Source organism: Echiichthys vipera (genome assembly GCF_963691815.1).
Source record: "Echiichthys vipera genome assembly, chromosome: 21".
Taxonomy (NCBI): Eukaryota; Metazoa; Chordata; class Actinopteri; order Perciformes; family Trachinidae; genus Echiichthys; species Echiichthys vipera.
The window spans coordinates 11,317,064-11,329,114 of record NC_139846.1 but is presented as its reverse complement, the minus strand read 5'-3'; the positions used below and the strand labels follow the sequence as shown (position 1 = coordinate 11,329,114).

The 12,051-nt window shown below is 41.9% G+C and overlaps 1 protein-coding gene across 1 annotated transcript; it reads left to right on the top strand.

Annotated features, from left to right (window-relative positions):
• Positions 1-8,058: 8,058 nt before the first annotated feature.
• en2a (engrailed homeobox 2a) lies at positions 8,059-10,642 on the top strand (the record flags this gene model as incomplete). The annotated part of the gene is made up of 2 exons (XM_083936261.1): positions 8,059-8,545; positions 10,323-10,642. 2 exons carry the CDS (start codon positions 8,059-8,061, stop codon positions 10,640-10,642), a joined length of 807 nt encoding a protein of 268 aa, XP_083792387.1.
• Positions 10,643-12,051: the final 1,409 nt, after the last annotated feature.

The window sequence follows — 12,051 nt, the reverse complement described above, 5'->3', positions numbered from 1 at the left end:
CACTAAAGGTCGATGTTTGTCATGTTTTAATTAGTCTTCATTAGTAGGCATAAGAGACATTTCTGGGAAGCAACAGGCATGCAGCCCATTCATCCATCTCGCTGCTGAGAGATGCACAAAAAAAAGTTGGCAGGCCAAAACCATCTGGGAAAGTTATTGCGCCTAAAATGGCCTCTGACAGCGAGCACCCTGATAAGTGACAAATTCACGACATATCTGCGGCCGGGGGGTAAAAACAACTCAGGTGGACACGGGGTGAAAGGGACTGCGTTGCACATGGCGCTTTCAGGGGAGTCCGGCACTATTTTGGCAGTTAAACTGCGCAGGGCGCGATGCCACACAGGGAGAGGGGTCGAGAAAGCGCTTATGACTGACCTCCTTCCACTATAATTAAAGATGCAAGCTGGACAAAGAGACATAACACGAATTGTTTCTCCCATTCAGGATAAACTGCGATCTAACGACGGAAATACACGGGAGAAATAAGTTGTAGCTATGCTGGATTGTTTTTCTATTATTATTATTATTATTATTATTATTATTATTATTATTATTTTACCGCTTTCAATAAATGTGTAACTTGAACTTTTGACGTGCTCTGTGATATGTTCCCATCATGATTGTTGTTGTTGACGTTTGTAACTGTCCGGGTGTATGCTTACACAATTAAAGATGAATAAGATGTGGAAAGTGTGTCTCTCCTTAGTCTAGTTCGACTTGTTTTTTCTAAATGCACCTTGCAGAGGACTAATGCTGCACATGTTCTTTAGCCTTTACTTTGCAGAATACTTACGTGGAAATATCGTTAAGAGAAATAAAGTATACAATAGCATATGTAGGTGCCGTGAAGAACATCCAGTAGATATGTCACTGTCTGCATGCTTAAACCTGCTCTCAGATAACAAATGGGAGTTTATTCCGCAGCAAGTGCTTTTCCACCTGTCTCTCCCCCACCTGCTCATACACGCACGCAAGGAGCGCGAGACAGGTGCACGAGGCATTTTGACCATCCAAACCCCGTAGAGCATCCTGGGGGCCCCCGTACAGGAGCACCGAAGAGCAGAAACTTTAAGGGCCCACTGAATAAGTAAGTGGGGGTCACAGAACGCCAGGTGGACCGCGGTGCACGTTTTTACATTACCTTGGTTTCTCTTTGAGAACTGTTTGGCAGCACATTTTCATTGATAGATGTCCCCCTCTTGTTCCTCTCGACTCCCCCACACCCCTCATGTCGCATGGTGGCATATTTGTTCAGTATGATGGAGAATGTGCACCCATTAACCTTACGGAAATAGCCACCACGTGTGTCACAAGTAAGACGTGGAAAGTCCTGCAGACCAGCTGGAAAACTACAGTATGTGGAAAATAGCCCACACCAGTTGGGAAGATGACACTGTAGCTTCCTGGTGCAAACAGGGGGACTTTAACCGTTTTCTAAGGGAAACAAAACTATTGTTTGACTTTTTATTTTCTTTTTACTTTTTTTTATTTTGACAGAAATAATACTGTGAAACAGTAGTTTTAAAGGCAGAGTGTTCAGAGAAAGCCAAGGGTTAAATCTGAACAAGTCAGAGTTTTTGTCAGCATCTTCTTCACTGAGCTATTTTTTTCTTTTCTTTTTTTAAACACTATAATTATTTATTTTGTCATTGGGACTTAAAGTGACACGAATCAGCAGTAGTTTCTCCTCTACCTTTAAAAAGTTTCAAAATAAAAGGCATAAGGTTGGCAGTGATTTTCACGTTTAGCATGAGTAATACATTTAATAATATAATATTAAATAATATGGGAAATTTTCTCTTCCCCTTGTTTCTTTGTGTGATAGATTTAGTATTGTAACTTTTATTTCTTTTTGGGTATGTAGTGTATTTGGTTTTATTTTGTAGCCAGAGCCGCAGGCTTTGTTATTTTATCATGGGCTCTCCGTGAAGTTTGATTTAGCCTTCTATTGAAAGAGGAGAGAAAATGAGCAAAAAGGACTTTGTTCTTGAGATTCATGCTAACTTCAAGGACACTAACTTGAGCTCGTCCTCATAGGATTTGAACCCCAACAACAATCACCGACTTAGAAATGAAAACTATATTATCCAACCCAACTCAATGAACCACAGCTTCAGAAACTTTCTACCACTTAGTTGTGTGTCTCTAATGAACAAGTAGAACATTTCAAATAAAGATAGAGTTTTCCTTTCCAACATAATGTAAATTCAGATAGGAGTGTTGCAGTTTTGCATCACTTTTTTATTTTTCTCTTTTGGAAAATGTCACTCCATTTGAAAGGTGCATCTGTGACTAAGTTATCCACGGACCGGTTTTCTCATATTAGTGAGGCGTTCAAGAGTTTGCTGATGGGAGCTCAGCTGCATTCAATTAGCTTCATCCAATTTAGCTGAGGCCTTAATTGCGCTCAGGGTGGTGCAGTTGTTTGTGCTAAGCTCTGTTTGAGACTTCTGTGGAGAAATACGAGCCGCTCCTTAAGAACAATCCCAATTCAAATGAGGTTTATCTACGCCACACCGATCAGACGGATTAAGAGTTATTAAAACCTATAAAGGGCTGAAACCAGGAGATTCAGCAGCCCCAAAGTCCGCGGCGTGGCGACTCCAGAGGCTTTCTCAGTAAACACATTCACACCACGGAAACATTATATAGACATCATCTACATACGGTACACGATGAATAAATAGTGGCGTAAAGGAGGCTTCACCAGCAGAAACTATGAATTAGACTTTGAGAAAGACAATCCCACTGCTTCCCCTTAAAAAATAAAAAGCAAAACGTTTTTTATATCACGTTCTGGCTTTTAGAAAAGTAAGAAGTAGTTAACCTAAAAGCCTGTGAATGTTCTCATTTGTCCAGGTCATCGTTCTCCTCAAAGCAAATTCAGTCAAAAGCAACAGGACTTGGTTGTTTGTCTAGGAAGACGTTTCACCTCTCATCCAAGAGGCTTCCTCAGTTCATGTACGCATCTGACCAGGCTGGGACAAGGTCCAAAACAATGCCATCGAATAATTACATTTGTTTATAATAAAAGTCTATTTTTTTCCACATAGTTTCTTGGGATCTGCCGATTGCCCACATATTCAACACAACACACGTTCTGGAAAATTCCTGGGAAACAATGAGGCCTTTGGGAACAGGTGGAATTCTCTCCCCAAATCTTAAAATGTGTTTTAGATTCAGGTCCTTTTTAAACTGGTTGACTTCTTTAGCAGTGCAGACTATACGCAATTAGGCCCGTTTCTAATCTGCTCTAATTCGGCTGCCATGCTCTTGGCTGACCCTGGATGAAAAAACATGGGGCCGCGAGCTTCCAGGTCCCACAAAAGCACAACAAAAAAAATCATATGGGAGCATCAAATAGGAGAGACTTGCTTTCAGGTTTTGAAAGGCACAGGAAGCTGGAGGATTTGGTCCGACCCCTGCATGGTGACAGAGCTGATATCGAGACCCCCATTCATCTGGAGGGGAGGGATGGTGACCGGGGGAGGGAGGAAGGGATGTAGGGGGGTAGGGGTGGGGTAGAGGGGGGGGCCTCGGGGTGCATCTGCAGAGGTCCCACCACCCTCTGATCTGTGAGCTGGCACACATCACGGCGTCCATTCACAAATCCTCCTTCTGCGCGTCACCTTTTGTAGTACTCCATAGTACTGAGCGCTGGTGACGTGTAAGACAATCCGACCAAGGAAAAATACAGAGGAAAAAAAAATAGGTTATAGGAACTCAAGGACAGGGCACATGCGCACAATGCATGCGATTTATTATATTAGTAGGAGGGGTGCGTATATATGCGTGAACGTGAGGAGGAGGGGGCGGGGGTGGGGGTGTAGAGCTATAAGTGAATATGAAATAGACCCAGTTTCTGGATTTAAAGGCTGCATAGAAACAAAATGAGATGCTGTAAACAGTGCGCTGCCAGCCTCGGTTTTTTTTATTGTTTTCAAAAGCAGGGAATAGCAACCCTTACAAGCTAAACAGAAGAATTTCTCCAGTGCTTTTTAAAGCAAACGAGAAAAAAGAAAAGAAAATTGAAGCATTCACTTATTTAGTAGAACCTGACAGACATGTAGCCCACGATAATCAATATTCCCTGCTTCCTTGAACAATAACAGAATCTATTCATGCTGAAGATTCATTTTATCCAGCCTTTTGCTTTAAAAATAAGGCAATTTACACTTTTAGAATAGTCCAAATAACAGGCCATACGTCCATGATCATTTGTTGTCATGTTACAAATAATGGGATCAAGAATGGTCCAAGACTTCGCTTCATCGATTAGTGGTTTGACTCAGATGTGCTGCCGGCTGTCTGATCGGTAAACGTGATTATAGTCGCCTGTTCAGGAATATCTGTCTCTGACTGCAGGGTTGTTGTGACCAGTGTTTTCTTAAAGATGCGCATGGGCAGCTTTTAAAATCACCTTAAATAAAACACTACACACACATAACACAAGCGACAGAGGCCTGCCTCACATGCTCATGCAGGCACGTTTAAATGCCAGTATTAAACACTGATTTGGACTTTTTTTTTATCATGTTACAAGCCAAAAAAAATATTATTATTGTGATTATAAATATTTCTTCCTCCACGCGTTTGGACAGACAGAAGTAGATTTTTTTTTAATGTAGATTTGTTGTTTTTACGAAACATGTTCACTCCCAAAAGCAACCAAAGCTTTACAATAAGACGACAAAGCTATGGAAAGCAGCCAAACTCAAATAAAGCAGGTTTAATATATAAACAGACACAATAAAGCTTCACATGAGTCGATTCATATCTGACTTTAATTGTAGAACAATGATATCGTAATATGCAAATCAAGTGGATTCTACAGCACTATTTTAACCCTTAGCCGACCAGGACACACTATCCTACAATGTGTTTCCATCCACAACCAGAACAGTAATGCAGAAATATTTTGTATTTATCATAGACTCAAAGTAAACATAGCCATGTCTGTGTTTTTTTTTCCAACCACAGACCAAAACAAGCCAGTCAAAACCGAAGAGACAATAGAAAACCCAAACCATACAATAGTGGGATTATGTGCTTGTACGGGATACACTGAAAAAGTACACATATAGTCTATTTTTCAGTGTTAAACGCTTGTTTTGCTGGTTAAAACTGCAGTGAGAAGACTTCTGCACACTAGCGTTTCCCCCTTTCTAGCAATTTCTTGAAAAGGTTGTCCCTGTGCGTAAAAAGCTCTATTCCCGACCAGCTATCTTCCACCCAGTCTCTTTTTTTTGTCTTGAACGCCGCTTTAAAATGAAAACAAAAGAAAAAAGTGGCAGCTATGTCACTTTTTTATGGAAAATATGATTCTAATGCTTATAAGGGGTCTGGTTGGTGTGTTAAACTGTGTATTTTTTTGCAGTGCACACAGGCTCTTATTATAATTCAGAGCCTGAAATGGTGTCATTTCCTCCAGACATCCCTGTTTTGCTGTGAGGTTAGAGGCCAAGCCCAGGCGGTAGCGGCCTGTCTGTGCCTCCATTGTCTGCTGCTTATTTAACGCTCAACATTAATCTGCGCTTCCCCTCACATGTGAGAAACAATCGCAGCATGAGAGTGGCCTGTCTAATTACATCTTTCACTCCCAACTTTCACTTTAGCAGCCGACGTGAGAGCTTGGAGGAGCCCTTCGTGATGAGGCCATGTGAGATAGGTGGAGAGCGGGTTCAGGTAGATTTGGGGATAAGATTTTTTTTTTTTAATGCAGCAACAACAGAAAAGAAGAATCCCATTGGAGTAGAAAAACATACTATCCAAAGACCAGCCTTAAGCCTGTGGTGTGGTATTTTGTGAATCTGTGTGCATATGAGCTGTCAATACGCAAACCCCAAACACATATCTTAGGTAATAAGACTTCACTGTAATTGCTTTGCAATTTGCACAAAGCCTGTGTTTAACAAGTGAAAAGTCAAAGATAGAATGTTTCCCGCAGGACAATACCAGGCTTAGACTCGAGTTTAAATTACAGGCTTCAACGTGTCACGAATACAAATTTTTTCAAAACAGTTTTGAGCAGCAGGTTTTTGTAGCATCCAAAAATGGCAAATCTCACCTTACCTCAAATAACCTGAATATACTGTCCTTTAACGGGTGGTCACAAATAATCACAAACCATGTATGTGCCCTGTGTTCATTTTTAGAAAATCTGGATCCAAGCTACTCCCACTCCCGAAAAACTACCACAGACAATGCATGACTGCGATGATAAACAGAAAGCAGCCGTCTGACTTTCTAACCGAATTGCTCAAAGGCTCCTCACTCAGTCAGTCTCGCTGCTCCTCTGGTCCACCTCGATGCCCCCTTCCTTTTACGCGCAGCCCCGCTTCAAACGCCAGCGGAGAGCCGGCTGAGCCATCCCTGCAGCCCCGGTGGCGTCCTGGGAGGAGGGATACAAACTTAGCGCTGGTCAGCAAAGTTACTCAAAGTTTTGTCTTTGGCGCGACTCAGTATCCTGAGCACCGTGCACAAAACAGTTTGTTTGCATCACTGATTTCTTTTAAAGGGATATGGACCCAGTTCTTGGTCGACCGCAGCGTCACGACAGGCGAACATGAGAACATAAAAAATAACTTAACACACTTGTCTACGTGTTTGAAACCAGACAGGGAAGAGTCTTCGGCTGTCATATTTCAGTTTTGACGCATTTTGTGGCCAATTATGAGGCGACTGATGTCACATTAGGCACTTTCCTGCAAACCTGAGTGGTTACATTTCACGATATAACCAAGAATGTGTTCTCGCTACAGGTTGAACAGATACATGTTTTGAAATTGAATTAAATAATGTGTAGAAAATACCGTCACTCCACCCTCAGTTCCAAATGTGAGCACATGCAGCTATTGTTTAACCTTGGCCAGGACAGCCTGACTTGAGTTACTCGGATTCCAGTTGACCGTACAAGTGTCAATATAACATCAAACGCAGACTTATTGTAAAGTATAATATTTCCAATAGATGATTAAGTGTTGTCTAAAAATGGAGGCTACTTTGGGGTATTTCAACATGTTGTGTCAGAGATTTTCACGTTAAATACACCGCACACACACCATTTGTCCTATATATTAGGATTTTGTCTCATTTACCTTCAAATGAACACACTTTTTGTTGTTATTGTTTTCAAATTCAACTGTAATGGACTGTGGATGTCCCAAAGTGTGGATTAAACTAATGCACACAGCAGATATGTTGTAGTGCATTAGAATATAGTTTTTAAAAAATGTACTATTCCTCGTTTTATTGGGAATCCCTCCCTGCCCTGCGAGCAAGGAACCCCGGGGGTCCCCACAGCCCTCTTTGACAGCCGATGCTTCAATCTCCCATTGTTTTAATAACCACAAACACCGTGGTGTGCATCGTGTTTTCCTTTGCAAACTAAAACCCACAAAACAAAAAAAATGAAGTTACACGTTCATAAACACTGATGAATTATTGGGGGTATCTGAGCGCATGCACTGGATTTAAATTAGGTTTCTTCCTCCGTCCGGGACTCTATCCCTTTACTGAGGCGAGGATGGGCGTTTGTGGACTGCTCTGGAGTCTGTCACATGGCCTGGTTTCTGCCATCCCATTGGTCAAAGGCACGTGTCTGGGAGGACGGTGGGAAAACGTCACTCGGGGGGCTCGTATTGAAAATAAGAACAAAACTCCAGAGTGAGAGTATTAGAGCATCAGTTTAGGAGCCTCTTTATTTACCCTTAGTTTAGTTTAGGTGTAGGCATTACTGAGCACTCTGAAATCGGACAACACTAAATAGGATGATGCGCAAATGGCACGTTTTAGCTCTGCCATATCAGCTGTAACCGGAGATTGAGGGAATATATGTCAAAAAGTATGCTTTTCTCAGAGGACACTATCGCAAGGCTTTGCATGGTGTCCAAGGCACTCACTAGTATTTGAGTTGAATTTTTCTAATATATTTTTCGCGTGCAGTTTTGGGTTTTTTTGCAATTTAATTTCCCCGAAGTTCTTTGCGATTTTTTTTTTATTGCGGCGAAGAGAGCGATAAAGGGGTTAAAGAGAGTAAAGCGGGTAAAGTGAATCAGTATGGAAGAAAATGATCACGGCAACAGAGACGTGGTGGAGCGGCCGGAGTCGGCGGATGAATCCAACAGAGCCATCCTTCCCCTCTTACAGGCGCCGGGGAACCTGCAGATCCCTCACCGGGTCACCAATTTCTTCATCGACAACATCCTGCGGCCGGATTTCGGACGCAAAAAAGACGGAGGCGCAAACCGCGAGGAGAGTAACCTGGCATCGCGGGAGAGCGACGACAGCCCTGACGACCCTCAGACCGAGCCGGTGGGGAACACGGTGCCGGCGGAGGGTACCTCTACTCCACATACGGTTACCGGGACAAAGAAGCCCGTTATAGCCGCCGAGGAGTCCCTGAAAGCCCGCGGGGAGAGCGGAGACCAGTGCCTAAGCTCAGACTCAGACAGTTCCCAAGCCAGCTCAAACCCATCCCAGTCTAAAAACATGCTGTGGCCAGCCTGGGTCTACTGCACCAGATACTCGGACAGGCCTTCTTCAGGTTGGTGGTCCCGTGCATGCATTTTTACTATACCGTATTCTCGGTAACCTGAAATACCCCGTAACACTGACCCAGGATGCCTTGACCGACTTCTCCCGAGTAGAGCAGCGAACCGTGCCGAGCGGCGCGCTCACTATTTAGGCTACTACACGGAAATCAATTTAGAATTTTAAAAATATATATATTTAATGCAAAACACAAATCGCGTGGTCGACTCTACGAATAACACGTATTTGTACAATGTAGGAAAATCTGTACCCTACATAAAAACGAAATATAAATTGGACTTTTCGGTGAGAGGAGGCCTATTTTAAATGCAAACGAGAGAGGAATTCAGAAACAGTTCAACTTCACTTAAATCTTTAGATTTAAACCTGGTAAAGTCGCCAAAATACGTCACAACACAGACGATTTTTAACTATTACGCACAGATTTGGTGTTCACTAAAATGTTCCTATTCAGGCGGTCCTCTCGTGTATTTCGCCGGGTTATGTGTGATAATACTGGGGTCCTACATATATTGAACATAAGCGCGCTGACAGTCTTCCAGAGAATCTCTAGGTCTGCAAAATAATATGTGTAGCTGTTTGTTCCTTGGAAGCGTTGGGCATGTTGTGTTTTGGATGACGTAAATATGCATCTCTTCTCACAGTGGATGCTCCCATATAGCTGCTGCACAGTAGTGAGGTATTTCTCGTGTGTGTTTTCTGACCTCTATTTACAAGAAAACACATGCTTCAAGTATCAGCGTTCAGGAAAGTTAATATCTGGTGTATTTCCCTTAGTGTCTATGAAAAGTGGAGTACAACTTGTTCTCATGCATTATGTAACGCTGTATGGAGTGGCGTAGGCGACTACTACGAGTTGTAGAGCTGCACCGTTTTTATATGGGCTGCTTGGAAAAAAGACACAGGCACACACACACACACACACACACACACACACATATAAGCTGATTCATCAGTATAATGGTTGGGCTGGTTTTATGTCGTTTCATTAATGTTTTCGACACTTTTTGGAGGAAGGATCCAAACAGGCCTCTATACAGATATAAAATGAACGTGCATCCGATGTGTGCTGCTCAAATTCTACCCACGTTTGTCCATTCAGGAGCTTTTCGAGTGGCCCACAAAAACAAAAAATGCAAAGTAGCTGCATTGAACTGTATATCAACAACAGTGGCTGAGATGTTTCAGTGATGTGTTGTCCTATTGGTTAAGAATTCCTTATTACTACTGTCAGGGTGTGTGTGTGTGTGTGTGTGTGTGTGTGTGTGTGTGTGTGTGTGTGTGTGTGTGTACTCTATGTGTGCAACCGATGAAGGGCGATAGAAACAAGGGGGGAGGGAGGGTTTTGCTTCATGAGTGTTTTCTTCAGTGGACAATATTCTACAATCAGTCCTTCTTGTTGTTTTTTTTTACTAGTTTGTCAAAAAGCTTCAGGGAATCAATAAAACGTATTTGTTTTATTCCAATCAACTTCTAAAGGCACAGTCAACTAGTGACAGCAGATGTCGGAAGAGACATTTGTTAACCTATTTCTCGGTTTTGAAGATACATAATCTACTTTTTCTTATAAAAAGGACTTTACGCACCAGTTTCAGACGTACAGGCTCTAAAGTAGTTATATACTAGGCTCTACTGAAAATCAATATGAATTGCATTTATAAAGTTATTAAGCCCTTACTATTGTCCATGTTGAACCCCATGTTTTGATCCTAACAAACCCATTTATGTGTGTTTGTGATCCCCCCACCCCCATATCCCCCACACTACAGGGCCAAGATCTCGCAAACCAAAGAAGAAAACAGCCAGCAAAGAGGACAAGCGACCACGGACGGCCTTCACAGCAGAACAGCTGCAAAGACTAAAATCGGAGTTTCAGACAAATCGCTATCTGACCGAGCAGAGGCGGCAGAACCTGGCGCAGGAGCTGGGCCTCAACGAGTCCCAGATCAAGATCTGGTTCCAGAACAAGAGGGCCAAAATCAAGAAGGCCACCGGCGCTAAAAACAGTTTGGCCTTGCACCTGATGGCACAGGGACTGTACAATCACGCCACCGTCACGTCGAAAGACGAAAAATCAGACAGCGATTGATTTCCACAGAAGTCACTGCAGCCTCCTGACGAAAAAGAACCTGTAGTAATCCTATTATAGATTTTTTTTATACAGATATCACTGCAAATACCACAAAGTTCTATTATTATCACTATAAAGCCGACCCACAACAGATACACCACAGGAATGAAATAAAAATCATTGGATTACTAAGAGTCCCTACAGGAATATTTAATGATACCATAGGTCTCTATAGGTTCCTATAGGAGTATTATAGGGATTTTTCGTTATATAGGAGGTTTTGCCAAGCCTACAATGCAATAATTTCATCGAATAAAAGGGCCAGTGTAGAGTATACCAGCATAAATTGTTTAAAAAAAAATGAGAGATATTTCTGCAATATCACGTCTATGAAAGATGTTGTATAAAGGTCTGTTTTCATTGTTTGTCGTCCCCGCCCCCCAGGAGGTACACATGCTTACACCCATCCTTTTTCTATAGGCCTACTGCTATCCATGATTGTCGTCATTTTACATCCAACTAACTGGCACTTGACGTTTCGACCTGTCAGCGAAGTGAACAAACTGAAGTCCAAAGAATATTTTTCTGCTGCATCCAGGCTACTGTGAATTCAAATAAACGCTCACACGAGTTGAGCTTTTATTTCCATGCTTGTTTGGTTTCCTTGGTTGTGTTTCCATGTAAGAAAAACCCACAGAGGACGGTGTTTTTTGAGCGTCAGTTGCAGACGTAATTGGGCAGACAATGAATTTTGATACGTTTTTTAAAAAGAAAAAAAATCACAGCAACAGTTTCTAAGTAACCGAGAGGTAGCGATTTTTTCTAACACGCCACTTGACTAAAAATGCTAAGTTAGGCCTTGCTTCTGTATGTGGTCGTCTCATAGCCTTTAAACACACGTGTGCGTATTCCCTTCGTTATGCCAATGCATCGGTGCAGCTATATACAGTTTTTAACTAGCAATATAAATCTTTTTTTTTTTGTAGCTAACTGAATTGAAGGTTGCCCATAAGGTCACAGAACAACTCTGTAGCATAAAGACAATGATGACAACCATTCTGCGCACTCTTCAAAGCAGGTTATTGGGTGTTCTTGTTAAATCGTCCTCTATATACAGTTTTATTACATATCCATTTATCACAAAAGAAGGCAAATCCGTCAGTGACTGTATCACAAATGTTGGAAATCTCTTATCGTTGTTGAAAGGACTTCATATGTGTATTTATATAGATTATATTGAGAAAAAAAATCTATCCAATGACCAGTGTTGCTTTAGAGTAGATATCTGAGGTGTTTACACTGCTTGTTTATCTTGCAATAACTTCTTTTTGTTTCTTTTCTTTTTTTTTGTGAATGAAAATAGTTTATGGGGCCTTTGCATGAAAGCTGCAATTTGTTGTACTTGGGCAAATAACTGTGTTTATAAA